The sequence below is a fragment of the Falco punctatus genome (assembly GCF_963210335.1).
Source record: "Falco punctatus genome assembly, chromosome: 4".
NCBI classification, from domain to species: Eukaryota; Metazoa; Chordata; class Aves; order Falconiformes; family Falconidae; genus Falco; species Falco punctatus.
Genome location: NC_137583.1, coordinates 72,749,451 through 72,777,449, shown reverse-complemented (window position 1 = coordinate 72,777,449; position 27,999 = coordinate 72,749,451). Strand labels below are relative to the sequence as shown.

Genomic DNA, 27,999 nt, shown 5'->3' with positions numbered 1-27,999 from the left:
ACCCTGACCTATGGCTTCAATGACACAACATGGCTATGAGCATGTCACATACATGAGGGAACTGCTGGAGTCTATCACCTGGGAATGTTATAAAAGCTACTTTTAAAAAGTAGTTATATTGAAGAAAGTTGAGAAATAATTTCAGAGAACCTTTATTCCAGTATTAACCTTAAAAAGAAATGCAAGATTCTATTTTCAAAGCAAGCTTAAGGTAAGCTTTCAAAGATATTTAGAAATCTAAGTAATAAAAAGGTCACTGAGTCAATATGAAGACTACCAGCTCTGCACTAATTTGCAATGTTTACTGAGCTGCAATTACCAAATTGCATGCTTTTCCACATCTGAAAATTACGTCTGTTTGCAAGAGGACATTGTACAGCAGGCAGAGCCTAATGTCAGCCACCCAGGCAGCGAGGGAGACCATGGCACACTGACCAAATTCCTCCGGGAGGGCAAGGAGGGGAGAGGCTGACGTCTGCTTTGGTCTCTCTTTCCTCCCAGAGCATGATTTCAAATTGCATTTCTGACACAATATGGGCATTTTTTCAATGATTCTCTGCTTAAGGAGACATCATTCTATTTGCATTTTTAGCATACTGTGCCTTAATGATATTTGTTTTTCATTTGAGTGTATTTGCATTTCTAACTACAGCTATGTGTTTATTCATATAGTCCCACTTTTGTAAAGAGTGCCTGAGAGACTTCATTGTAGTGTCCTTTATTTCCCTCTTGCAAAATTGCTCCGAAAATCTGTGCTTTGTTTTTAGAAGAATTGAGACCTATTAAGTGCGCAGATGGTTGGTGGCCATACGCAGGTCACTGCTACAGCATTCAGCGCGAATCCAAAACATGGAAAGATGCTCTCATTTCATGTAAGAAGCAAGATGGAGATTTGGCAAGTGTCCACCACATTGCTGAGTTCAGCTTTCTAGTGTCACAGCTTGGTTACAGTGAGTATGTATGTAGGCCTGTATAGTTTGCCCCAACTATCACATAAAAGCTGAGCTTCATATTAAATATTAATAGTTTCTCTGAAAAATCACAAGTGGAAGGCTGAATCTAATTTATGGTGCTCTTTTATGTTGTTGCTGTTGCACAAATAGAAGTATATTTATGTTTATCAAGAAACATTATAAAGCAGGAAAACTAAAAAAGGAAAGGTATCCCTTGCAGAGACACAAAAAGATCTCTAAAAATTGCACTTCTGGCACCTTTACTCTGTGTTCAATATATTCAGAACAGAGCTCCAAACCTAGAAGAAATTTAACTTCTTGCTGAGATTAAAACCTCTTGCTACATATTCTTCTAAGAAATTAACACCTTTTCACTTCTGATTTCCCTTGGATCTGTATTACCCAGTCCTGACACTTGTCACACATGCTGGACTTGATGAACCCCCCTGACGGGCCATTACAGGCTGTCTGATGCTTCCCCATTAAAGAGATGCATTGGCAGATGTCCTCATGGCTTGGGCTCGGTTTGACCTCCCGAGGTGGGACACTCACAGCCACTCACTGTCCCACCCTCCATGCTAGGGGTCATTTTGTCGCTCTGAATCACAGATACTCAGAAAGTTTGCAAAAGTCTTCTGCCAGCCATAGTTTATGTTTATTAAACTCAGTATTTCTGTATGGAATCGGAGGCCCTTTTAGTACCAAGGCATCTCTTACCACAGATCTGAGAGGAAACCAGCATATTTATTAAAGCACAAAGACCACCTCTCATGTGCCACATTCCACATTTATCAGTCCCTCTTTGCTCTGCAGCTGAAAATGTTCACTGTATTGCACAGTGGGCCACAAGCAAACCTATTCCTTTCCATGCTCCAGAGCCAACAGAAGAGCTGTGGCTGGGCCTGAACGACCTGAAGGCTCACTTCTATTTTGAGTGGAGTGACAGGACTCCTGTGACATTCACCAAATGGCAGCGCAGGCATCCCACCTACACAAACGGTCTGGAGGATTGTGTTGTTATGAAGGGGCAGGTATATCTATGCAGTTATTTCATAGTAATGCAAACGAATAATTATGTCAGTCTGAAATCACTTGCCATTATATGCTTATTCAAGAGTTATTCTGTATCTTACCCTAAAATAATTTTCCCCATCAAGTTGGCATCAACCAGAAGAGAAGTTCAGAGGACAGGAGAGATCAGAAACAGAGAGGTAGCGTTTTCCTAGTGCTGCCTTCTGAAATTTCTTATCTGCCGAAAAGTCTGATCCAGAAATTTTACATCAGATTCATTTTCATGATTGCAGTGATGAAAAAAGTTATAGCTCTGGGGGAGGAATGGGGATAAACTAGCTAATACATTGTGTGGTTATCATATAGGGTATTTGCATACCCTGTTTTCCAATCCAACAAACCATTATGTCCCCCATTGTCACGCCACTAAGACACGGCATTGAGGCATGGAAACCTGGCACTAGGTCGTGTTTTTCCAGCTGTGACATAGAGTTCAAATTTCTACCTGCCAAATACCTAACCTAAAATCCTACAGTATTTCTGACTGCTTGACTCACAAAGTCATTTTTCTGCAAGACATGGTTGTTTGACACAGTTACATGCATGTACATACACACACGTACACACGCAGTGTCATTAATTTTTTCATGAAAGCAACAAATAGAAAATCCTGTTATGAAATACATGCTGTTGTTGAAAGAACTGCTATATCATAGAAGAACATTGCTTGCCAGTACTAGGCATTAATAGAATTGATGCTAGACCAGATTTTATGTGGAAAAAATGTTCCTATTTAAATTTTATTTTTTACATAATTCCTTTTTAAAAAGAAATCCATCGTTTTCAGTCTTCTCCTTGATGGATAAAATAGATTTACTGCAACACGCTCAGATGTGTATTATTTCAGTTTCATTGACCTTTTTTCCAGAAGTGTAGTGAAATAATCCTGCTCTGAATGCAGATCCATTAGCCCCTGATGAAATGTACCTTTACAAACCCTCTCATTAGACAGTTATGATGGCAAGTAACGCTGAGACTTCAAGATGTTATTTATTTCCTTCTTTCATCTGAAATGAGCATCAAATGTTTCTTAAACTAATACTGATAGATGTGTCTTTTTTATTTTTATTTTTTTGTAATAAAACTCCAGCAATGGTCCTATAGCCTTCCTAGGTAACATATTTCATTAGGCCTTGTAGTGAAGAAAGAGGAAATGATTATGAATGTCCCCTTTTTACATTCATTTCTTCTCCCTGCTGTTCCAGGATGGATACTGGGCAACAGATGTTTGCAATAAGCAACTTGGTTACATCTGTAAAAAGAAGCCTTCATCACAATCCTCTGAAGAAGAGACAATAGAGGACCCAGGCTGCCGAGATGTAAATGTTCTCTCATAAATTAATTCTTTGGGGAAAACATGAACACAAATTCATTTACTGGTTCTTGCTTCTCTTAGAGTCTTTGTGTTTGTATCTTCTAGAAAATCTACTCTTGAGGTAACCTAGTCTTTTCCTACTAGCAATTTACTAATAGATGTGCATTTTTCATTTTTGCTGTGAAAATACTCAAGAAAGTCAAAATTAATTTACATGTACATGACCTGCAACAAATTTAACATGGTATATTTATACACAAAAGAGCAGAGCTAATATTGAAGTCTCTTTCAATTTCACCTTTAGAACTTTATGTTTGTTACAGGGTTGGAAAAGATATGGTTCACACTGTTACATGGTGGGCTCTGCACTTTTGACATTCTCAGAAGCAAGTAAGAGATGTGAACAGAGCAAAGCTTATCTAGCTACGGTGGAAAGCAGGTAGGAAAATATCTTTTTTGTACTTCAAAATCAGTGCTTCTGATGAAGAAACCTGCAAAACTTGTCCATTTTTTGAACTTTTCAAAGTGTTTTATCAGCAATTTTCAAAAATTTTGTAGTAGTAAGCTAAATAAAGTTATCCATGAAGGAAAAAAATGTGCTCAATGTTTTAAGGGTTTTTACTTAATCTATTACAACATTTTTAAAATTTTGGGGATCCTTTCTGTTATTTTCAAATCTTAATTAAAGCAATTTCTATGTTATTTTGTTTTTTTTTGGTTTTTTTTTCTGTTGGAAAGTAGTTACTACAATTTTAATCTATTTACTGATAGATGTTATCTCATTATGATAGGAGGGCTTTAACAAAAATATTTTTCTAAACTACCTTCTGAGCCAAATTCCAAACAAATGTAGGAAATCTTAACCAGGACCTGCCCCACCACAGCCAGAATGTATCATTTCCAGCCTACCTGTATCTTGGTCAGGCTTTGCAGGCTTCATGGCCTCTGAGGAACATGACTGCTTTCAGAAGTGATGGCTAGCAAAGCTGACAGTTTGGTCCTGACCTGGTGGTCTGAGGTACCTCCAAGATTTGGAAAGACTAGCAAAATAGGAGAACACAGCTAGAAGCCCATGTAAGCAGTGATTTGTGACATTTCACAGAACTGGATAGAAAGAAAAGAAGGTGCCTTCAGATGGAAGGAGAAAGTTGTCCCTCACCAAGTTCTTTTGACCACACTTCAAAGCCTGCTGAGGTTTTGTCTGCACTTCACTGCAGAGCTGTTGCCTGGCGGTCATGCTAGCATGATAGCGATACCTCTATTTGTACCGCTTAGATTAATATTGCAAGACAACAGGTTGTGAATGAACACTGTTTTCCACTTCAGAACTGAGCAAGCCTTTCTGATCAGTCTGACGGGGCTGAGGTCTGAAACGTATTTCTGGATTGGTCTCTCCAACACAGAAGAACAAGGGATTTTCAGGTGGACCAGTGGTGAAAGTCCCCTCTTCACACACTGGAATACACTAATGCCAGGTAAGCTCTGCACGGGCTCGACCCCTGTGACAGGAGTGCAGCTGCAATTCATGCGGGTTTCTGCTTTCCATCCCATCCCCTAGTGTTTGAAATTAGAGTGGGCATTTGATTTTGTGCTGGTAGATGTAAATGACCAACAGCATCAGACGTTGTGTTTGACAACAGTGCAACCAGCACTGTCACAGCTGTCAGGTGTTGTGTAAGTCATTCTCCTGTAAAGTTGTACAGAAACAGATTTGTAATGGGTTAGACTGAAGGCAATACTGTGCAGGAGTTTAAAAGGTCCATGGTCTCATTTTTTTTCAACTTCTTAACACCAGCTAACAACAACTAATCAGATTGAGAAAAAATATTATGGACAGGGTTTTGACCCACAAGGTGCATATGTAAGAAATGAGCAGCAAACATCCAGCTGTTCAGCATTTCAGCAAAACAGATTAGCATCTGCAGGAGAACTCTTGCCTTCACACTAGCTAGTTATGCCTTAAACCAAACTTCTTGTACTTGATATCAGCCTTCTTGAAATTGAATTGCCTGGATATTGAGAACCCCAAAGTAGCTGTCAGGCCATTTACTACATATGTAAATAAAATCAAGTGCCATTTGCCCTGTGATTTCCATGGGGTGGCAACATAAAGAAGATTTAGATTCTAAAGCTGCAAATCCCCCTTTTTGGCAAAGGTGTGTCTGTGAGACTTATTGGCCTGTATCTGGCCCCTGGCAGGAAGTATTTAAAATAATTTTATATCCAGGATGGGTTTTAATCTGTACAATCTGCATCTTCCTTTTCATACTTTTCTATGAATAAAAGTGAAAGTCTCATTTCTTAGAAAGCAATTAAGATTTTGTTTTTACTAATTTCTTTTCAATGCCACAAAGGAAAAGAGCAAGGCTGTGTTGTCATGGGAACTGGAATTGCAGCTGGATTATGGGATGTGGTTAGCTGCGAGAAGACAGCAAATTACCTTTGCAAACAGCAGGCAGCAGGAATGCTACCTTCTGCTCCGCCAGTACGGGTCCCTACGGCTGCCTGTGCTGAAGGTTGGGACGGAGCCTCCCAGGCAGACTCGTGCTTCAAAGTAAGTGTGTGTCTCCCTTCAGTGCCAGTCTGAGTGCTGGGCAGCCCAGGGTCGGTGCCCTGGTCACTGTGGTACTCAGAGACCAAGGGCTGGGTCAGTTTTAGGGAATTATCTTTATAGCAACAGAAGGCAAAAAACCATGAGAAAATCCATCAAATATAAGGAAAGTCAACAATGAAATACCTGAAACAATGAAAACAGAGAGCTAGAAATATATTTTCTTTTATTTAAATGCCAGGTGAGAACCTCACTTGATTTATTTGCTTCCAGGAATACGGGATCTCAGAAAAACATAGTATGGCATCCCAAGAGCTGGCAGTGTCACTTGTGTAAGATAATGTTTCTAAGAGAAAATTTATAGAAACCTGGGCCTCTGCCAACTTTTCCTCACACAGCATGTGATACTATTAGTGATACTTTTAGATCCAGGTTTAGTTTGACATCAGTGACTCTTCAGCAAGTAAAGGTTTTGGGCATTCTCTTGATTTAGCTAAAAATGCTTTTTAAAGTCTCCTTTTTGAAAAGAAAAAAAGGTAGAGAAAAGGCAAAATAGATCAAGTAAAAGTGAATATGCAACACTGTTCTTCCAGGTCTTTACATGTAAAGTATCCTCTCTCTTTCTTTCTTGAGACTGCCTATTGGGAGGCCAGAGATCATTTTAGCTCTGTATTTATAAGGGTTTCAACTTCTATGTCACATTTAATTATTGTTACTAACATTATTGGTTATGCCAATTACCAAATTGTAGACTATCCTTTCCCAAAAATGTAAAGCATCCAGTTTCTTACTTCAAGAATGTACAAATTTCATAGCAGAAAGTGGAGCTATTTGTATGCCTGCCCTGCCACACAAAACTCGCTTCCTCAGCCAGGTCAGCACCTTGCCAAACAGCTTTCCCCGTCCGTACTATCTTTTCTATTCCAACCTACTGATTTTCCCTCTACCTTCCATTTCACAAAAAACTCCTGCTTTATACTGCGGAACACCACAACTGAGCTACTCCATCTTTCTTTGACCCTTTCAGTGGTCAACATTCCAACTAAGCTATAAATTATTTTTTCCTTCTCTGTACATTGTGATATCCTTTGTTCTCCTCAGACACTTATGGTACTCTTGCCTTACTTTAAAACAGATGATGCTAAGAAAAAAAATACTTACACTTTAGATAACTAATGTATGAGATGACAAGTCTTGACAGATGTTATGTTGTCTTATTCAAGAATAAAGGGGTGTTGAACTGATACTGATTTTAATTACATATGTTTTTATATGCTAAACTTTGCACATTTAGTAATTTATTTTTACTTTTTTTCTTCTCAATAGTTTTTTGTGAGAGAGGGAAACCATAAGAAGTCTTGGTTTGAGGCAGAAGAATTTTGTAGAGAAATAGGAGGAAATCTGGTCACAATCAATACAAGAGAAGATCAAATTTTGTTATGGCAATTAGCATCGTAAGTACATGCACAACTATTCTTTTTCATGTTCATGCTACATAAGAATTATGTAAGAATTCCATCAAAATATAATGGGAGCTGGGCAAGTGAGTGAATAAACACAAACACATTTTAAATTAAAATGGAAATGTTTCATCTGAAAATATCATCCTGAAACACTGCTTTCTCAAAAAGAAAATCTTTAGTATTTGAAAGAGGCTTTGGTATTTTTTGTATTTCCATCAGAGGTTTTTATCAAGGCTGTTCTCCAGATTTCATCAACTTTATACATGTTAGTCCCCCTCCCAAAAGGGAGACAATAAGATGTTCAGCTCTAACTGTGCCTTCTTTTTTTTAACTGGTCGCAATTCATATTTTAATCAATGTATTAAAAAAAACAACCTTGAATTACTGTTAATGTAAACCAAAACACATAATGTGGTAATTTTCTGACTATTAACTGAAGACTCCTGAAATCAAACAGGAATCAATTTTAATTAATTTTTTTTGCACTGTAGATGCTATGTCTCACCTGAAATGTAAAGATTATGCCATTATTTGCCCCCAAAGTTAGACCACTATAGCCTGATTGCATTCTGTAATGTCAAGATATGTCAGTGGCACATAATATATAGCTATTTAACCAAAACTCTTTCACACAGCGGTGTGAATCTTTTCTCAAATAGATTTAAAACTTTCATATGGAAAAGTTTTTGTGATTTCACTCTTCATTTTATTTTCAGTATTATGAGAAGCTGAATGTGTTTTCATTTGTCTGTTAGTCTCTGTTTTAGGCTATGAAACCTTTGTGTTATGTACTGAATGAAACAGGACTACATTTTATCTGGTCCGTAGGTACAAGATAAATAGCATGAAGTATTAAAGAAACTACATAGGAAGTGCCAAGAAGGAATTCAAAGCAGATGAAAACCAAATTTTCACTATTTTTCATTAGTTAAACTGTATTACAGCTCTCTATCGACATTTTAATTTTGATAAAGCCTCTGATGTGAACTCCTGCTATAGCCAAGAGCTATGTTGCAGCCATAAGGGTGGAAGCTGAGTCACATCACTTATCCTTTAACTTATATTTAAATATGACAAGTCTTGTCCCCACCAAACCTCTTGACAGAGTGCAGGCGGTGAGCCTGGCTATGGACCAACGTAAAGGAGCAGCTCGCGATTCAGATGTGACAGAAAGCAGCATGTTTCTATGCTTTCCAGCATTTATATCATGTCATCTCCTTCTACACTGATGTATCTATATTGTATGATTTATTTTAGGTATAAAGGACTGCACACTCAGGCTTTCTGGATCGGTTTGTTTCTCTTAAATCCTGATGAAGGATTTGCCTGGATTGATGGTTCCCCGGTGAGTACTTATTTGCTGGATACTAGTTGACTTTCTGTCCTTTAGAATATATAGATTTTCATCTCTTTATGCCTTTTTTTCCAATCTTTTTTAGACCTTTGGCAGGTACACAGCAGCCCTTTATCCATCAGCTGAACAGCTGCAGTGCTTAGTGATGACACTGTCTTAACACACTAATGGAAGTACAAAATTGCCTGTTTGAACCCTGGCACCATGTTACATCCCATCTTCTAAAGTCCGTGCTCTTAGACCTTCACAGCATCCCAGATCAGGCACTGCTGTAGTCAGGTTGCCATCTTTCACAAAGCAAAATAAACACAACTCCCTCCACCCATCAGTTTTTCCTCCAGGAGACACATACTTTTATATACTGTATAATCCTTACACCTTCTCCAGGGAGTGATGGGGAAAGTGAGCTGATCAGCATGACTTTCACAGCCCCCTCAGACCTATCTGAACTCCTACTGATCCCATAAACAAGGTACTTGAGATGATGAGATCCTGAAACTGTGTAACAAAGGCAATCTCAATTACTTCTACTCAGCTCGAATCACATAGTAATTGACATGTATTTCCAACACAGGTAATTTATGAGAACTGGGATGACGATGAACCCAACAACCATAAAGAAATTGAACACTGTGTTATGTTTAATAGATCACCTCAAATGCGCTGGAATGACTTGTACTGTGAACATTTACTTAATTGGATTTGTGAAACAAAAAAAGGTATGATTACTTCCCCATTTAATTGGAGTGATAAAGCCAAGTTCAAAAGCAAATTGTATGGATTTAAACAAATTGAAAAGAAGATAGATACTGGGAATTGTTAATTTTAAAACCGGTTGCAGTGAAGGCAACGCATAAAGCAAAAGGAATGAATTGAGATATTTCAATTGTACTCAGATCCAGGAAGTTAAAGATGTCCCTATTACTTCATCTCTGCCTTTCTCTCTTTCTGCCAAGGGTCGAACAAATTTGCAAGGCAAAGGAACTTACACCCTTTCCTTTTATTTCCTCCCTGTATGTTTATCTGCTTCAGGCTTACCCAGGAAAGCCAAAGATGCAGGACATTAAAACTCTCTGTACAAAAGAGAAAAAAGCTTTGCTTCCCACTGTGAAATGAATAATGGGAACCAAAGAGAGGGATCAGTTGCTACAGGAACCAACAACACTGAAAAAGAGGTCAAAAATAGAGGCTGGTGTAGCCTTGAAGGACTCCTGCATCCACCAGCTTTGCCTGGAAGTCAGGGCCCTAGCGACAGGACTCCTGCACCTGGGGCCAGGGCATGGAAGGACCCGATGGACGTGCATCAGGGTGCCTGCCAGCAGGAGACAGGGTCTTTATGGGCCGAGGACCTCCACTGACAACCCGTGATGAAAGAACTCATTTTGCTTACTTAGTCCTACTTTTACATCCCTTCTTCCTGGTTGTAAACTGAGTACGTGTATGCATCTCCATGGAGTAGAAGAGAGTCTTACGAGCTTCTTGAAAAGAAAGGTGGATGCATGCAGGGAGCTTGTGGGAAGCACAACAGAGAAAGGAAGGGAGAAGTAGTTATATAAAAAAACACTAAGTACATCTAATATTTGATGGCTCTGCCAACAAACTGTTACCCTTGAACAGCAAATAAGGCACCGTGCTAACATTGAAAAGTTGCTTAACCAAAAAGGAAGAATCACTGTTCCCTGCTGGGTAGATTAGTCATACAAATGCACGGTCAAACCAGTGACTTCTGCATACCAGCTTGAAGCAAGACATCCTGCACAGCCCTCTCTGGTACGCTGAGCATGCTCCTCTGCACAGATGTGGATCTCTACTCGGTGAGATTAATCAGGAGGAGTTCAGAAACCATAAAATAAAGATTCTGATCATTTTATCTTGATCCTAGATGACCCTTCAAATGTAAAAATACAAAATAATTAGATTATTGTTATTGTGAATCTAGATTCTAAAATGATCAATGTGAGAGGACAGATGCTCAGATTTTAATTCCCTCATACTCACTTAAGACACATATTTACTTAAGCTACTCTATCTTTTGGAAAAAAAAATGTTATAATTAGAATTAAAAAATAAATTCAAAATCAAGTGAAGCACATAAATTCATTGTGAAGACATTTGAATAATATTTTTTACTAAATACTTAGGAAGAAAATATTTAAAATCTCCCAACAGAAGAATTTTGATTGCTTTTTCATTTGTCTGCTTATTTCTCATATAACTGTTCCTGTCTTGTCTTTAATAATATGTTCCTCTCTATCAAACCACAGAAGAAATAGAGATAGCCAAGAACAGAATTAGTAGGTTTTGTGAAGAACAAAGTAACAGGCATCCAAATGAAAACAGAGCTACCAGTATAGCTGGCTCTGGAAATAGCAACAGGTTAATTGCTTCCACCTGGTCCATCCTCTAAGCAGAAATCTGGGTTTAGCATCTGCTGACTCTGCAGGACTGTTAAAAACAGACTTTCCTAGCAAAAGCCAAGCCACTGGGATAGGAGGAATGTATTGAGATGCTAGGAATGATGTATGGTATTAACAAAATATCAGCATTAAGCTTTCAGTACTTGTAAATAGTTCACTACTGTGTAGGTAAGTTTGAGAGCTTACTATATTGGTTGGATTATGTTGTTTGACTATAGTCCCAGGAATATATAAAAAAATTAATAATAGTATGGCATTTTTAAGTAAAAAAATATTTTTCATTTATTTATTAATTTATTTTAAATTAAAAATACTTAATAAATTTAATAAATACTTAAATAAAAAATACTTAATAAATTTTCAAACTGATATGAATTTCATCTGTAATGTGTTTATACACATCCTGTATTGTTTAATACAGTGCTTTTGGAGAGACATATATGCTTTAAAGATATATATTTTTCACTAGATGAATTTTTCTAAATTATACACTTTTTTAATGTAGTCCAGTGGTATATGCTCTAAAATCCTGAAAATGCATTACATGATTCATAGCTTGGGTTTTTTCCCCCCCCCCCCTTTTATTATACAAAGAATTTGCAACTACATAAAGCAAACCTTTCTGGATTTTTCTGAATTTGCAATATTGCTCATGATGATCTTTTATTTCACAGGTTCACTTCTAAAACCTGAACCGAACTACAAACTTGGTAGGATTTTTTTCTCTTTCAAAGAAAAGTTTACTGTATAATTTTAAGGCATTGTACAGTCCAAATATAAATGTAATATATATGATTCTTTATCTTTCAGAATATCAAGTCACTGATAATGGATGGATTATATATGAAGATAAGCAGTACTATTTCAGCAAAGAACTTGTCCATATGAAAGAAGCACGGAGAATCTGTCAGAAGAACTTTGCAGATCTTGTTGTCATTGAGAATGAAAGTGAAAGACAGTTTCTATGGAAATATGTAAGCACTGAGCCTGTTAATGATAATCAAATTATGAAGCAGAGCAGCTGATAAAACAAAGGGAACAGCCTATCTATTTATGTAAGCTTGAGTCCTGAGCTATTGTCCTACATTACTGGCTTATATAACAATATACTTGTTCAGGACCTGTATAAGAAAATCACTATCGCTTTTAGTAAGCAGAGGAAAAAGGCATGCAAATGTTAAAGGTGCCACAAAGGACAGTACAGGCCCAAGTAGCTCAGCTCTTCTACGGTATGTTCAGCATAGTGATTATGGCTTTCCTGTTCAGTAGGCTCCTCACTCCAGGATGTTCCCCATATCCCTGTTGCCTGCTTGAAACCTGGGTCTGAACCGAGGATGTTCTTACCTGAGGCTCAAATCCTGAAAGAAAAAAAAAATAAATCACAGGCATGGTTAATGGGCTTCCAGGTTTCTGTTTGATGTTGAGGAACTGTTTTGTGCTTAACTGTTAATTGCTTTTGTTTTAGACTTACACAAAACTCCGAGGGGAAACATATTTCATTGGCTTAGTTGTCAGCTTTGATCAGAAATTCAGGTGAGTAAAGGAAAACTGATCATGAACAACAAATGACAGCAATTTCATCTCACTCTATGGGAGCATTCGTGTGTGCTTTCATTTTAAGAGTTGGAAACTATTGTGCAACTGACCTCTGGATAGATTTCAAGAGAAATCTCAGATCAGAAGTGTCAAGTTCTTCTATATTTAAGCAGAGTAATGTGTTTTCCTTCCAAATCTGGGAGAGCAAAACCAATAGAAGTTCACAGCTAAGATTCATTTCACTTAATGTCTTATGTTGAGAGATCTGAGTTAAACACCCAGGTGACCCCTCACAGGTAGTGAGAAGCAGCAGCTAATATTAGGTAGTTAATCACCTGATTCGCTTTAGACATCAACTTTAGGATGAGATTAACTCTGACCAAATCTGCAGTGGCTACAGAGTAAGCCCAGCAGGTTTTGATAAAATATGAATGTAAGAGTTTAACCAGATTAATCCCAGTAGTTCAAGTTATGGGAGCTGGAAGCAAGAAGTGTAAGCAACATCTCACCCAACAGCTTTTTGAAATTGCTGGTAGGGAACCTGTTTTGGAAATTTGTTTGTAGAAGGCTTCCAAGAGGACACGTTTCTGGGATGAAAAGGAAATCCATGCACTGGTGAGATCTTGCAGTTTCTGTCTTGCCCAGACTATAAAGAAGTCTTTGCTCGAAGTATGATGTTATTTATCCAACCTTGGGCGAAATGGGATGCTGATAGAATTTGAATGTGATAGTACTAAATAGATAAAAAGCAGCAATAAAGTTATGGATACGTCCTCTCCAGTATATGTAGAGCCTTTGCCCTCTGGTCACTACTAATGCTCTGCTTAGCCCTTTACCTAGACAGACACTGTAGCTAAATGACTGCTGGAGATGTCTGTCCAGCAGCCACTGTCCCCTTCTTTCTTTCAGATGGTTGGATGACACTCCAGTGAACTATGTTGCCTGGGCTCCAAACGAACCCAGTTTTGCAAATAATGACAAACACTGTGTGATAATGTCAAGAAACTTTGGTGAGTAAAATAGCAACAAAGAAGTATTTGGTTGAAAATTCAGCATCAAAATCCAAAATGTTTGCTACATATTTGAATTTGAGATTATCCCACAAATAGATAGTTCAACAATGCTGACAGTTTTTCATGGCGTGGTTTTAAACCATGCCGTCGCTATTAGGAGACAAACATACCACAGAGGGAGTATGTGTGGGTAAATGTGTACATAGCAACTTTCACCTGCCTCCAGAAGGTTTCATTCATTTCTGCTTTACAAATACTGTTTGGGGTTGACTGCTGTAATGGTGGTATGAGAGTTCCAGGCAGTGATTCTCTGTATTCCATTTATTTACAGGATTTTGGAAAGATATAAGCTGTGCTGTGAAAAATTACTTCATCTGCGAAAGGCATAATTCAACCTACTCAGGATTTGCTCCTACTGTACTTCCACCTCTGGGAGGGTGTCCTGAAACCTGGCTTTTGTTTAACAATAAGGTGCAGTAACAAATCTCAGCCTTATTTAGCAGATTTGCTATAGGTAGAGGAAAGAATTATCTTTTTTTTTTTTTTATCTCACTATGTGAAACGTCTCACTTTATACACTGGTTTATTAAGAGGTATTCTAATTAGCAGTGTATGCAGGTTTTGTGTTGGCAAGTCTGCATCTAATCTAAAAACCAAAGGTGAATTTGAATATTTTAAATTATAATTTTTTGTAAATGTTCTTGTGCCTTTAGCCATAGTTACTTTTACAGTTTCTAGAATTTTCTGTTTATTTTAGGCACACTTACTTGCATGAAAATCCTGTTCCATTATCCTTACCTGTAAGTGTAAGCCCCTTTTCTGAGTAACACTGAGATTAAAAAATGCAAGGTCACACTTTTCATATGTAATTGGTTATCACAACAACTCATTTTAAAATGAGAAACACAAACAGCAATAAATGTCAAATCAAATACAGAAAACAAGCAAGCATTGGTTTTGCTAACTTAATCAAAAGTACACCTGACCATATGAATGAAAAAAACAAAAACCAACCAACAAACAAAAGAAAATCACAAATGAATCCCACAGTGCAATCAATAGCAAAAGTTGTTATGCATTCAACAGGCATAAAAAGGGAGAAACAGCATATGCCAGTTAAAAGCCATGTCTTCTGTCCCTCAGAACATACACAACCACAAAACCCACTTTTTCCACGGATATTAAGGAAAAATCCCTATGGGATACTAATACACCATACAAAAGAGCATTTCTTCCTCACACTGTTCAGCTCATGCTGAGTGCTCACAGAAGCTCAGGCTTTAGTACTCAGTCTGGGTGCTGATGGTGTATGTATATATATACACGCACACGCACACACATAAGAACTCAAGAACTTGACCTGAGAGATACCTGCCCCAAAAATTACGTTCCTGATCAGGAAGTAGTTTCGGTCCCTCAAAAATTCTACTTTTCAGTGGCGTGACCTGAAATCTCTTCTTGTGCACACTGGATATCTAATTAATTCCTCAAAGGCTTTTGGAGGCTGCCCGCTCTTGCCCAGCACTAACCCTGAACCATCCATAGGTTTGTAGGTGCTGCACAGGCATCGCTGTGATTAGCTGGGTCCACTTCTTGCTGGCTGAAAATATTCACGTTTCAGTAGCTCCCCCATCTGCTGCTTTTTACATGCAGGGACTAGAACTGAATTAATCAAAACCAATGGTTTCAAGACTCTTTTGACGCCTGAAATTTTGTCTAATCCTTTACTCTCCCCCCAGTGTTACAAAATATTTGGATCCAGAGGAGAAGAGAGACTGACTTGGCACTCTGCAAGAAGTGATTGTATACAATTAGGGGGAAATTTGGCCTCTATACACAATGAGCAAGTGCAAGGTAAGGCATCTGAGCCTTTTGGTGCTAAGTATGAAGCCAGCACGTTTCATCTAACAACAAGGTCGAACTAGCCTCTAGATCTAAACAGCATAACCTACAAAGGAAGACCCTGAGCTGATTGATCCAGGGAGAAGAGTGGAGTGAGATATGACGCTTCCCATCTTTTGGCAAAAGCATCATGTATAGGGAATAGAATAATCTGTTCTTAATGGCCTTGGAAGATGGGATAAACAGGAGTAATAATATATAGTAATTATATAAAATTACATATAATATATATTATATATATGTAATATAAAAATAATAAATAGTAATTAGATGTCCACAGAATAGTCAAGTCAGACAGCAAACAAACATCTACTAGAAATGACATGTGTGTTGATGCTACCTTGGGGAAAACTGATCAATCATTTTGAAGTCACTTCTAGCCCTAATCTCTCTATTTCCAAGAAGTCTATATCATTTTTATGATTTTTATGATACTTTTTCTTTTCTTAATGAAATCGAATTGCTTCAGTTAATTACTCATTTTAATTTGCCTCTTTTATTGTTAATTCATAGTCTAACAATACTGAATTTGCTATTTCCAATATTTTTAAAAGTTGATTGGTTGTTTTATTTGGAATTTGCTTTACACTGAATTTGAAGAAAGGCAACTCCTCAGCTACTCTCTTTTTGATGTTTTTTTTTTTTTAATAGCCTTCTTTACCTTGCAATTAAAGGATGTTGCCAATGAAACGTGGATCGGACTGAACGACATTAACCATGACGGCACATATCTTTGGACAGATGGAAGCTTTTTTGACTACTCAAATTGGGCAAGACAAGTCCGATTTAGAGATGAATACATGTACATTGACGGGAAGTATATTACAATACAGGTAAACAGAAAAACCTCAGAAAATGCCTAATTTAGATAATGTACTCAAGGTGAGTTGACTGACTTCCGTCTCAGCTAGGATCCTGTATTTCAATGGCTTAAAGCAGAAGGCAACGGAATATTTCAGAGATCGAGTTTTTATAGCTGTACCCACAGATTAATAGGCCTCTTCAGAGTCTACACTTACTGTCATTCCTTTGCATGAGTCCAGACTGAACAAGTAGAGTGCTGCATTATAATTACTGCTAGAATGAAAGTTATTAGAATTATTAGATTTTACTGGAAATGTTCAGTATTATTAGCTCGAATTTTTACTTTGCTTTATTGTTTTTCCTTGTACAGCATGAATTCAAATGCAAGTTCAACAAATTCAGTACAGATTACCATAAAATACATCATAAAAATAGCTTTGGTGTACTCCAAGCAATTTTAATAAACTGACAAAATTTCTTGCAGTAACCTGCCAAGGAAGGTTCATTTGCTTGTATATATAATATCATGTTTCACTTCCAAGAAACAATAAATGAAAACAAAAGCCAGAAAATTAGGAAAGAAAGCTATTAACTTTGTCTCCTCAAACTAATTTCTATTAATTTGCCAGACATTTTGCACTTTATCAGCTTTAATTTCGTTTTTTAAATTTTCCCTAGACTGACTGTATTGCAATGACAACAAGATCTGTAGATGAAGCAGGGTACTGGGAAATCACTGACTGCCAGCATAAAAAAAGCTATATTTGCCAGATGGACAGCAGTAAGTTTTATTTTTTGCCGCCTTTGTTGGAAGAGATTTCCTGAAAAATCTGACTGTGAGTCCTCAGTTGTAACTGCCCAGCTGTGCCTGTAGCAGCCGGCGTGAGGGAAGCAGGGCTGCTTTCCCAGCTCAGGAATTCCAGACACAGAACCCGCTCAGGGATAAAGATTATAAAAAAGTTTTGGATTTACAGCCTTTTCCCTACCAGCATATGCACCAGCACTCACAGAGGCTCACTTCACCCACCCTGCAGACGTCTACACTTAAATCAAGTGCCTGCACGTGGTGAGCAGACACTTCAAAGGCAGGATTCACCTGCCTCGTTGTGATGCAAGTGCCCAAAACAGGTTGTTAGAAAAATTGTGCCTTCAAAATGCATTTCTTCTCTATTGACATAAAAGTTTACCCACCTGTGCTTTACCCAGCTGGCACAGATAAAGGTATCTGACTCAGGTTATTACACAAATACAATGCATAAAGACAAATCCATCGGTGACCTGCACCACAGGCATCTTAGTTATGCAGACAAAACACTAAAGGACGCTTTCCCACCCCCAGATCTAACCCTTCCTCATGAGAAAAATCCTCACACATCCTCCACTGGGGGGTTAGCTACAGTCAGTTAAACTGGTTAGTTTGCTCATCAGTCCTTAGCAATGCTTTTATATCACAAGATCAGCAATAATCAGAAGGGCAAAATTCTAGTTTTCTTTGTGTATCCTCAGGGTGAGAGATACATCTGGAGTGCAGCTACACTGCAGAGATCCACAGAAATAGGAACAGGGAACTGCTAAGCAGCAAGTAAAAATAGGGGAAGAAGCCACAGCTGGGCCAGATGTTTCATAGCTCTGCCTTGTGCAAGTGCAGAAAGCTGCATCTGGGCGTCACTAGCAAAAACAACTACCAGGGCATCCTCGACACTGACTGAACACGAAGGCAGTTTTTTGTCTGTCTGTCCTTTTGCCTGTCCCCATCACTAGCTCTAGGTCTTTGTCTCCTGCTTCCACATGTATCATTTTATGTACAGCTACAGTTTCCTTTTTCACTCCATCCTACGTGGGAAAGAAGTAGCAGCAGAGTTACAAACTGTGTTTAGAATGAAATTCACTGCTATTTTCAGACTGAAATGGTGTGGAGATCCTGCACCATGCTTGTGTGTGGGAGGAATTTCACCTGCACTGCAGGAGGGGGACCTAGAGAGCTCTGGGGGGAACATCACTGTATAACCAGTATTCACAAATTTCATCTGGTGCAGTGTATGTCTAGATACACACAGTGTTCTCTGCCTCTTCCTAATCCCTGAATACACTTTTTATGCTATAGTTAAAAATAATTCCAAGTTACCATTAAAAAATGTCTCCTGTGTTTTAAATAAGAAATGCTTTTTCTTATTTAAGCAGATACCTGATGCTTGTGCTGCCACACTATATTCAACTGTTACTCAAAAGTAATGCTGATATTCAGGCAGCTAGTAATTTTTGACTGTTTTCTCCACTTCCTCTCAAATTTACACTTCTTTCCTTCAGAGCCTGAACTGTTCCATTCCACAATTGCCCCAGATTCTGGTTTCATCCATTATGGTAACAGCACCTATTTAATCATTCTTTCTAAAATGAATTGGGAAGAAGCAAGAAAAGCCTGCAAGGAGAGATCTTCAGAGCTTGCCAGCATTTTTGATCATTACAGTAATATATTCCTGCTGCTGCAGGCAGCACGATATGGAGAACCCTTATGGATTGGGCTCAACAGCAATGTGGTAAGATTAATAAATTCACTGGTGGAGCAGTTAAATGCTATTGACTGGATTACTATCCGCAGGCAGAACTGTAGCATGAGTAGATTTAGGAACCTAGGACTGGTGGACAGCACTCACTTCATTTAACTTCAACCATCTTAAATAATTATTCCATTTTAGGCAACGGAGAAGGATGGGAACCTCTGACAGTGCTGGCCTCTACTAATTCTTTGGGAGTCTTAGACTCTTAGGTTAAACTATCTGGGTAACTTTCAGGTGGCCATTTTTAGGAAAGCTGAATTCTACTGAACAGGACCAACAAGGTCATTAAGTCTAGTCCCTCATGATCATTGGCAGCTGTACAGAAGAGCTCACAGGACATACTATGTGCCTCTGAACAGCCTCATTCTGATAACTGCTAAGTCCCAAAGATTAAAAGTAGTAAAAGCTATATTGTACCAGAAAAAGTGGATTCAGAGACCCAGGTCCACCACTGTGTAAGGGAACACTTGAGTCAGTCTTACTAACTCTGTGGCTGAGTGCCAAAATGAGCTTCACGTTTTCTAGTGAATATGTAGTTGTTCAATGCATCTAAATATCATGTTTCTATTGCATTGTCCTTTCAGATGGCTAAAATACCTTGATAATATAAAAAAAGTTCTTTCATCAGTAATAATCTTCTTAACTAGTGATTGTTTTTATTAATTGTGATTCTGCACAGATAAATAACACAGCTAAACATGTCTGAAATTTAGTATCTCTAGGGAGATCTTACAATAATTGTTCTGTAAAAATAGCATTTCTGATTATATGATGCAGCAGCACTCTGATAAAGCCTCCTAGAAGGCTACATTGTCTGAGAATGAACTTGTTATTGAACAACATGTATTTCAATGATTTTAACGGTACCTCTCCCTAACAGGCAAGATGCTTTGTCTGAGAATATATGTGACTAGAAGTCACCAGCTTTGACATGAATCCTCCCACTTGCACAAATCCACAGGACATCTCTATCCAAAAAAATATAATAGTGTTTAATTTCACTTGATATCAAATTTTTTTGTTTTTACAGTTATAGAAACATGGTTTAGAAAGTAGATAAAATTCTATGACAAGCAAGTTTGAAACACCAAATATTCTCCTGGTCCTTTTCTTTTGCAGAGTAAAGCTTCTTGGTTCCTCCTGCTCCCCAGGCAATGATCTTGCCCTGATGGTACTGAGGTCAGGAGGAACTTGTGTACCCGACCTCCTGATACATGTAGACACTAGAGAGAGATCATATTTTATCCCCCAGTTCTTAATGGCACTGACAGACTGTCTGGATCTGTCCCCAGTTCCTTGTAATTCTTCTGATTCTTCCTGGGGAAAAAAAGGGGGCACGGGGAGACTAAACAAAGACTCAAGACTTCCTGCTTCTGAATATTTCTCTTTTGCTTCTTACAAACCAAAAATTTTCTCAGACTTTTCATAGTGATAACTGCAGTTTACTCCTGAATGTTTCTCCTCAGAACTGTACTTGAGCTTAGAGTCCCTGTTTGACAGCCAACTGCAAGACCCACTTCCACCTGAGCTTTCCACAAGTTTCATGTTCCTATGGTTGTATTGCTCTTCATGGTGATCTGAATCCTCTTAGACCATGATTCCACCTCACGATGGTGCCTGACAAGGGACTGAGCACCAGCAGTGCACAGCAAGCATCATTTGGCTTTCAAAACACCTTTGTGGGCTGTTTCAGCATGGGAGTGATACTGCTTTGTCTTACTTTCACATTGCTGGGTCCTGATTCAATTAATATTTTAACAGTACTAGAACAGATATACAAACTGAGCTCTACATGTCACTGTGAAAATCTGCATTTGTATAAATCCACTCACCTGAAACAGCAGATGAGAGTGTACAAAAATTATGTTGTCTGTTTCAATTTTAGAGTCATGGCTATGGCAGATGGATTGATAAAAGGAAAATAAATTTTTCAAAGTGGTCCTATGGAGAACCAAAGCAGAAAATAGCCTGTGTCTATCTAGAGCTCCGTGGGACCTGGAAAACAGCACCTTGCAGTGAAAAACATTTTCCTGCCTGCAAAAAATCTGAGGGTAAGCTATGGCGATGGCTTTCAGTTTTATGGCAGAAACCTTGCTCTATCTGCTTTGACTGAAATACAGATTTCTAAGTATGTATTAGGGAATAATAAGACTGAGTTTGTAATGTTAGTACCTTTATTTTGCATGAACAATGTTTTATTTTTATGATGTGGTCATTTATCAGACAAGATAATGCCATTTTACTAGACTAGGGTGATAACTGCAGTAGAAGTTCTCCTATGCCACAAGCAGACAGAACAGAGATTGTGGGAGTATGAAACATTTCACTTCAAGTCTAGAACATAAAACTTCTTGCTGACAGGGATTTTGTGGGAAGTATAAAACAAATACAGTTCCTTCACCATAAGCGGCATTCATACACTGGTTATGGTTTCAGTGTTATTAGATTTTAAAAACCGGGGAAAGGAGGAAGAGTTCTATCTGGGGAAAAAAGTCTGTTATTGGCCCAAACAATGTTTCATACTTCATAGTGATTCTGCAGGTGTCACTAAGGAATACTACAAATTGAAAGCTACAGGCAACACTTAGGATGGGACTAAACCTTTTTGCTTTCCCATTTGTACTAGAGCAACCAGTATTAGCTCTGGTGACACAGACTTAATGGAAATTATTTTTCTTTTGAACTGTTTTTGTGTAGTTTTTCTTTAATTTCTTTTCCAGGCCATGCTCTGAACTTCCTATCTATTAATTTGTAACTTTAGTTTTAAAAACATATATACTGCTGTTTCTTTCCATAATGTCGTTGCTTGCAGGAGAATGAGGGGGGCTACTACACAAATATTCAATGACATTCAGATTATTCCATGCATTGTTAAAGTTGTTCAGAATTTTAATGTAAGAATTATTACCTTGAGGAAAATATTAAATGGGAAGTTCCCCAGTAAACTCTGATTTTAGGTTATACTTCCATTTAAAATCAAATTGTTATTTGAATCTCCTGAGAGTTTGGGAGTTTTCTGGATTCTCTTTTTCTGCTTTTAATGCATGTATCTTTTATTTATACAAATTTCTTGGTTATAACAATATAAACTAGAACCAAACCCCCCTGAACACTCAAATATCCTTGAGACAGTTCAAGTTGGATTTAGTTGGGAGTGCAGGCTCACATTCAATCATTCAGTTGTGACTGAGCAGTTCTGTTCCTCATTTGCCCTCTTGACGTAGTCACTGATAATTCTAGCACTGTATGCCGAAGTATATTTCAAGAACTTTTAAGAAAGGTTTTTTTTTAAACTTGATTTCATATCTGAAGATCTGCCACCTCTAATGAATGAAAGCGTCCATAATATCTGATTTCTTCTAGATGTACTTCCTTCTGATCCCCCACAGGATATTGGAAAATGTCCTGAATCTGATCGCATATATTGGATTCCTTTCCGAAGCCACTGCTATAACTTCAATGACAATGAAATGAGCTGGGCTCAGTCTGTGACTCAGTGCATTCAATCAGGTAATTATTTTTTTTACCTAAAAATAGGATTTCAATCTTGACATTAAAAAAAAAAAAAATCACTTTAAAAAGTCTTGAAAACTAATGCTGCAAAACCTACACTTATTAAAAAAAGGAAATCAATGTCTCATTTACTTTTTACTGTTGATACTGTTTATTTTTCGGTTATGTTGAAATCTGAGTGATCAATTTTCCTTGAGGTTTTTCCAGCTGTGTTTGTTTCCTCTTGTATTTCTTCATTCACAAAAAGAGGGAACTTCTTTCTGGCCTTATCTCTTCTTTTCCATACCTTTCCCTACACAAGAAGTAAATATAGTAAACAATTACTTATTTTTCACACGGGGTGTGTGATCCTAAAGGGATTGCACAAACTGCGTGAAAGTCCTGGCTCTACCAGTGGCCAGAGCCAGGGCAAGGCAAACCCAAATGCTTCCCTCCCGCATTTTGGAGGCATCTGGTCCTGGCCCAGACCACGAGCTGCTCCTTGGCACCATTCTACTTATGCTGCTGAATCATCAGCTACCTCATCCGTGCTTCAGGAGGCAGTGAAAGGGAAGCACTATACTGCCGAAAAGAAATGGGTCCTTTTGTTTCATATCTTTTTAAATCCTCTTAGCACTCTTCCTGGACCACCATTGCCAGAAAAATGAATACTTCAATTTTAACTGTGAATTTGTTTGCTGCGCAGTATTACATACTACATGATATCCTGTCAAACCATGAAGAACAAACAAACAATCATCTGTAATGCCTATGAAAAGTATTATCCAATCACTTGAAAATAAGTGTTTCACCTGGTGTTTAAAAAAATCATCATCTTCACTATGCTTTCACATCTTTCATTTCTGATGACACCAGTCACAGTCTTTGCTGTTCCCCTGCAGCTGAACACTACTTTCTGGCTTCTATTTAAATCCTTGCATACTCCCTACCAGCAGGAGAGGCTTTATTATTATACTTATCCTGTATCAAAGGCTGTAACTATGTTGTGCCGCTGACTTCTATGGCAGGAGATACCTCCTGTCATCTTCTGTTGGTTTTTTTACAGGTGGTATGCTGACCTCTGTACAAGATCTGGCTGAATCAAACTTTTTAGTAGAGCATGCAGACTTATATACAAGCAAGACAAGCGGCTTTTGGATAGGAATATACAGAAATGTAAATGGTAACTGTTTTAACTTCTATAAATAACCACAAATAGACTTCATTAAATGGACAGAAATGTGGATAAGACTGTTGTTTTTAAGGAACTAACTGAAGTACAATAGAAGCTAATTAAAAACAAAAAGGTAGATTGATAGTATATAATCTAAAAAGTCTTGGAGGTTGATGGTTTTATCCAATAGGTGTGAAAGGCTGTTGAAAAGAAATTTGTGGGCTTCAGTTATGGATCTTAGATGTTGTATGGATCTACCAAAGGATGCCACCATGTGGGATTGCCTCAATTAAAATTTCTTGTCTATATGTGGTTCAGAAGCAAAGATGTGGAGAGGTGATAGGAATATCTCTTGAGAGGCACAACTCAGAAGATACTGTTCTTTTAAAAGGTGAGATATAACATGCAATTTCATTTGTCTGTACCTGAGGCAATCATGGGGCCTCATGTCTAAATTTGAACAATCCAAGAATTGCTGTAATCAATGATAATTTTTCAAAGCTGCTTATGATTGCAGTGTCACCAAGGTCCTTTACATTGGACCACAGTCAATGGCATGTTATTTGTCCCCCTGACCTCAACCCTCCCTGAAGATGTCTCCTGTTCCTGATCTGTGAGAAAGCCTTTCCCACCCTGTTTGCTCTGTGCCCCAGTGGGGAACATATCCTGGCTGGATCTCATCTTCTCATGGCTGGGGAGTACCCACGTGAGAGTTGGGGGGTCCAGCCACAGCCCACAGCACTGAGCTTCTCTGTACCCCTGTACTGAGAAAGTTAGGCTGCTGGCTACCAGAAAGAGAGTGTAGTGGAAAACAAGCACCTGGAAGAAAACAACACTAGTGTCAATCCACAATCAGTCAGAAAGGATTATTATTTTAGATTCATTTTAACTCACTGATACTTCAGAATGTTTTGCAGCAGGAGTTTCTGAAAAAAAAAAAGTTTTTATTTTAATTAGGTATATGTTTGTGTTACAGTAAATGTTTCTGATTTTCAGTGAGTGCTGCTGAAATTAAAAAGCCTAGCTTTGAAACTTTAGTACCCCAGACAAAAATAAGGGAATCTGTAAATTAAAACTGTTATGACTGGCAAATTTGCAAATCATAATTTGGAGAAGTTCTTAAAAAGTGAATCAAGAGAAATAAAATACATTAGAAAACAACCACAAACAGCATTTTTTAAAAGAGCAGTATTGCTTTATTAGGCTGAGTAAAGTAATAATGATAATATTTACTAATATTAGTGAAGATCTTTGACGTGGAACTATTAGTATTGCTAGTAACATTTCCAACATTAGGGCAGCTGCTTTGGCAAGACAACAGTGCCTTAGGCTTTGTCAACTGGGCCGAAGGACAGCCCTTGAAGGACCAGCTTGATTACTGTGTGGAGCTGTCTGCGTTCTCTGGCTACTGGAGTGTCCTTCCTTGCTCTTCCCCAAAGGGTTTTATTTGTAAGAAACCAAAGAGTAAGTGACTTTAATATTTTTTCTTGATGTTTATGGTTTTATTTCAGTAGCAATAGCACAATATGGTCACTACAAAAGACCAATAAAACACTTTATTTGCAGTCTTCCTTATCACCTGCTTCAGTGTTCAGACAAAAATAATATGAATATATAGAGTTATCTTTTTGTGTGTGTGTGTCTGTCCTGTTCATGTTCTATTGCTTCATAATTTCAGATTCTCTTGCATGGTGTGATGAATATTCAATTAATAACTAAGGATGATCAAGATTTCCTAAACAAAATTTACACTCCTTTGTTGTTTTGCTCCCCTTCGACATCCGTATTCACTTTCTATGGAACAATAATTTGCTTTTCCTTCCCTTGCTGTACTATGATACATGCTGTTCCAGTAAGAGATGGATGAAGCAATAATAACAGAACGGAAGCACGATCCAGAGCGTGTGTAGTGACCTTTGAAAATAGTAGAAGCGTTTCAGTTAGCAGTTTTGGTTTTGTGTTTTTTTGTTTTGTTTTGTTTTTTTAATATTGTGTTTCTGTGTAACTAAGCACCATCTGCTTTGGTCAGGAAGTAGAAATATCAGAATATTGTGAGCCAAACAGCCATGTGGTATTTTGGCATTTAACTGTTAATTCTGAAAAAAAAAGAAAGAAAAAAAAAAAGAAAAAAAAGCTTTCCTGTCCTGTTTCGCAACCTTGAGGTTTAGGATGTTTCTGAGGTTCTGTCCTTTCACCTCCCAGAGCAAAGCTGCAGCTGGTGGGGAAAGCATGTGTACACATTTGTAGCAGTGTCAGAGCATTTTATGAAAAAGAAAATTCTCCTTTTAGGGCGGTTCTTAGTTGTCTTCGAGTAGTCAAAGCAATAGACACCACAAAAAGCTAGCTGTTACCAGATACATCAAACACAGAAACTCAGTGTCAACACATACTGTATTTGATGGGTTTGGCTCTCAGTGGCCCATACGTGCAATGCCAAAGTACAGAGAATATCCCTTACACCAGGCTCTCCAGCAGAATGGGCTTTCAGCCCAAGCAGATATTACATTACAGTGAGCTTTGCGTGCTTCCAAGGGACACTTTCACAGCTGCATTTCCTTCGTGCTCACAAACACGCTGGAGCTTAATGCTTTGCTGTGCTGCTGCTGCAGCAGCCAGGCTCCTGGTGTTTCCTACCAGGAACACACACCCCGACTCTTCCTGCAGCTTCCCAGGCCCATGGGGAAGATCTGCTCTTCCACTGGCCATCGTCCAGCTCGCACCCAGAGTGCCGAGAAAAATCTTGCAGATGGCGCCCTCTTTGCACAGCTGGGGAAAACTGCATAAGAAAGCCTGAGCTTATAAATGTAATTATAGATGCAAATGAATTAGGGTAAATTAAAATCTGAAATGAATTATGTGCAATATAGGAAAAGTGTCAAATATCCTTGTTGTTCCCAGTCTCCGTAGGCATGCAGGCCCAGTGAAGAGGGCAAGATTATTAACCAGTGGAGGAGAGAGAGTCATCTAAAACAGTCAGAAACTATCTGCTTGAAGATTCTTTGATTATTAAAAAGAAGCAAGAACGGGGCTTTAACATGCAGTTTTATTACCATAAATATCAGGTTAAAATACAATCACCCCTTTTCATCTCTGTTAATTTAGCAAATGTGTTTCCAGGAGGAGTGATGAGGTAACTTTGATGCATGGGATATCAGACCTTTTGCTAATATGAAACTGTCAGGATGAAAATGTGATCTTTTTAGATTTTGACTAAATGTTTGTCTTTATCTTTGACAGCTGTTCTTAAAGCAGCTGCAAACGTGGAAGGTAAGATTTGTTTCTCCTTCCCAATAGTTTCAAAGAGACATGAAAAGAAATGCTTGTGATTTTTTATGAACTGATATTCATTATTTATTTGTCTTTTATATGAGCTTAATTTACTTAGTTGCCATTGAATGAATTCCCAGCATAATTTAGTACTACCTATGAGACAACCAAAGCATCCCTGGATAACTAAATCTTTGGTAAATGGATCACACCCTCTTTGCTCCTTCTTTTGCAAGCTAAGATATACGAGGGGGACTGACACAAAGACATTATGACAGATTTCTCCTTGGTAATTAAGGGGGAAATTAGACCAACAGTTTTCAGTATTCTTATATTTATTTATGGCTATAGTACACCCACTTCTATTTGCTTTACATTTCTTTACAGATGCCAAAAAGGACAAAGCACATGGTCACATGAGTATGTGGATGCTACTTACTCTGGTCCTCATCATTCTCTTAGGGGTGGGCTTCATGATTTATTTCTTATTCAAGATCAAAACCCCAAGGGAGTCTGAAAGAGAGGCGAGGCCATGCAGCACACTGGTAGAATACAGCCGTGTCCTAACTGGAAGGGATGATGAAAATGATTCTACTAACAACCAAGAAAAAAACGAGCACAGTGTTGTCTAATTGGATAACATAGCCAAACTATACGTTTAAGCTTAAAAAAAACCCTATCTGGAACAAAGGAAAGCTTAGTAATTGTTACCTGCACTTAACAGACTCTATGAACTAGTATTAGCAATTATTCCTCTGGTAAGGATTAAGAGCTGTTGCTCTATGCTCTTCAAGAAGTACACTTAGGACTAAGACTCAGTACTGTAAAAATGGTTGATTAATCAAGCATTAAAAATAACACAATGAGGGGGAATTTAGATTTAAAAGTTATGTATTAATACCTTAGTGTTCTCTCTTTTTAGAGATTTGTGGCAGCATCACATACAGCCAAGTACAGACATACAGTGAGCACGCTCTTTGCAGGGCATTCAGCCCCAAAGCCAGCACTCTGAGAACGTATCTCCCCATAATGTGCTGAAGTGTGCATACTGTTACTCAAGTAAAATGGTATTTGGAATAAGCAGAGATTTACATTAATTGTTTTTCCCTGTTGTTGTCCCTGTCTTGCA

General features: G+C 38.1%; 1 protein-coding gene across 2 annotated transcripts in view; it reads left to right on the top strand.

The window, feature by feature from the left end:
• LOC308063411 (macrophage mannose receptor 1-like) overlaps positions 1–27,502 on the top strand; it is a gene marked incomplete at its 3' end in the record, with an annotated part of 35,353 nt that extends 7,851 nt beyond the window's left edge. The window contains exons 6-29 of one of the 2 annotated variants that reach the window (XM_080386342.1): positions 771–950; positions 1,830–1,984; positions 3,230–3,343; positions 3,663–3,778; positions 4,666–4,814; positions 5,694–5,893; positions 7,217–7,344; positions 8,611–8,698; positions 9,282–9,426; positions 11,799–11,834; positions 11,935–12,098; positions 12,590–12,657; positions 13,570–13,670; positions 14,005–14,144; positions 15,413–15,527; positions 16,227–16,408; positions 17,058–17,160; positions 18,687–18,916; positions 20,823–20,988; positions 22,301–22,447; positions 23,496–23,612; positions 24,900–25,067; positions 26,841–26,870; positions 27,258–27,502. In XM_080386342.1, the coding sequence (XP_080242468.1) occupies positions 771–950; positions 1,830–1,984; positions 3,230–3,343; positions 3,663–3,778; positions 4,666–4,814; positions 5,694–5,893; positions 7,217–7,344; positions 8,611–8,698; positions 9,282–9,426; positions 11,799–11,834; positions 11,935–12,098; positions 12,590–12,657; positions 13,570–13,670; positions 14,005–14,144; positions 15,413–15,527; positions 16,227–16,408; positions 17,058–17,160; positions 18,687–18,916; positions 20,823–20,988; positions 22,301–22,447; positions 23,496–23,612; positions 24,900–25,067; positions 26,841–26,870; positions 27,258–27,502 (3,287 nt within the window). Of the gene's footprint in view, positions 1–767; positions 951–1,829; positions 1,985–3,229; positions 3,344–3,662; positions 3,779–4,665; positions 4,815–5,693; positions 5,894–7,216; positions 7,345–8,610; positions 8,699–9,281; positions 9,427–11,798; positions 11,835–11,934; positions 12,099–12,589; positions 12,658–13,569; positions 13,671–14,004; positions 14,145–15,412; positions 15,528–16,226; positions 16,409–17,057; positions 17,161–18,686; positions 18,917–20,822; positions 20,989–22,300; positions 22,448–23,495; positions 23,613–24,899; positions 25,068–26,840; positions 26,871–27,257 lie in introns of both variants that reach the window. The other variant, XM_080386341.1, reaches the window with a different exon arrangement.
• Positions 27,503–27,999: the final 497 nt, after the last annotated feature.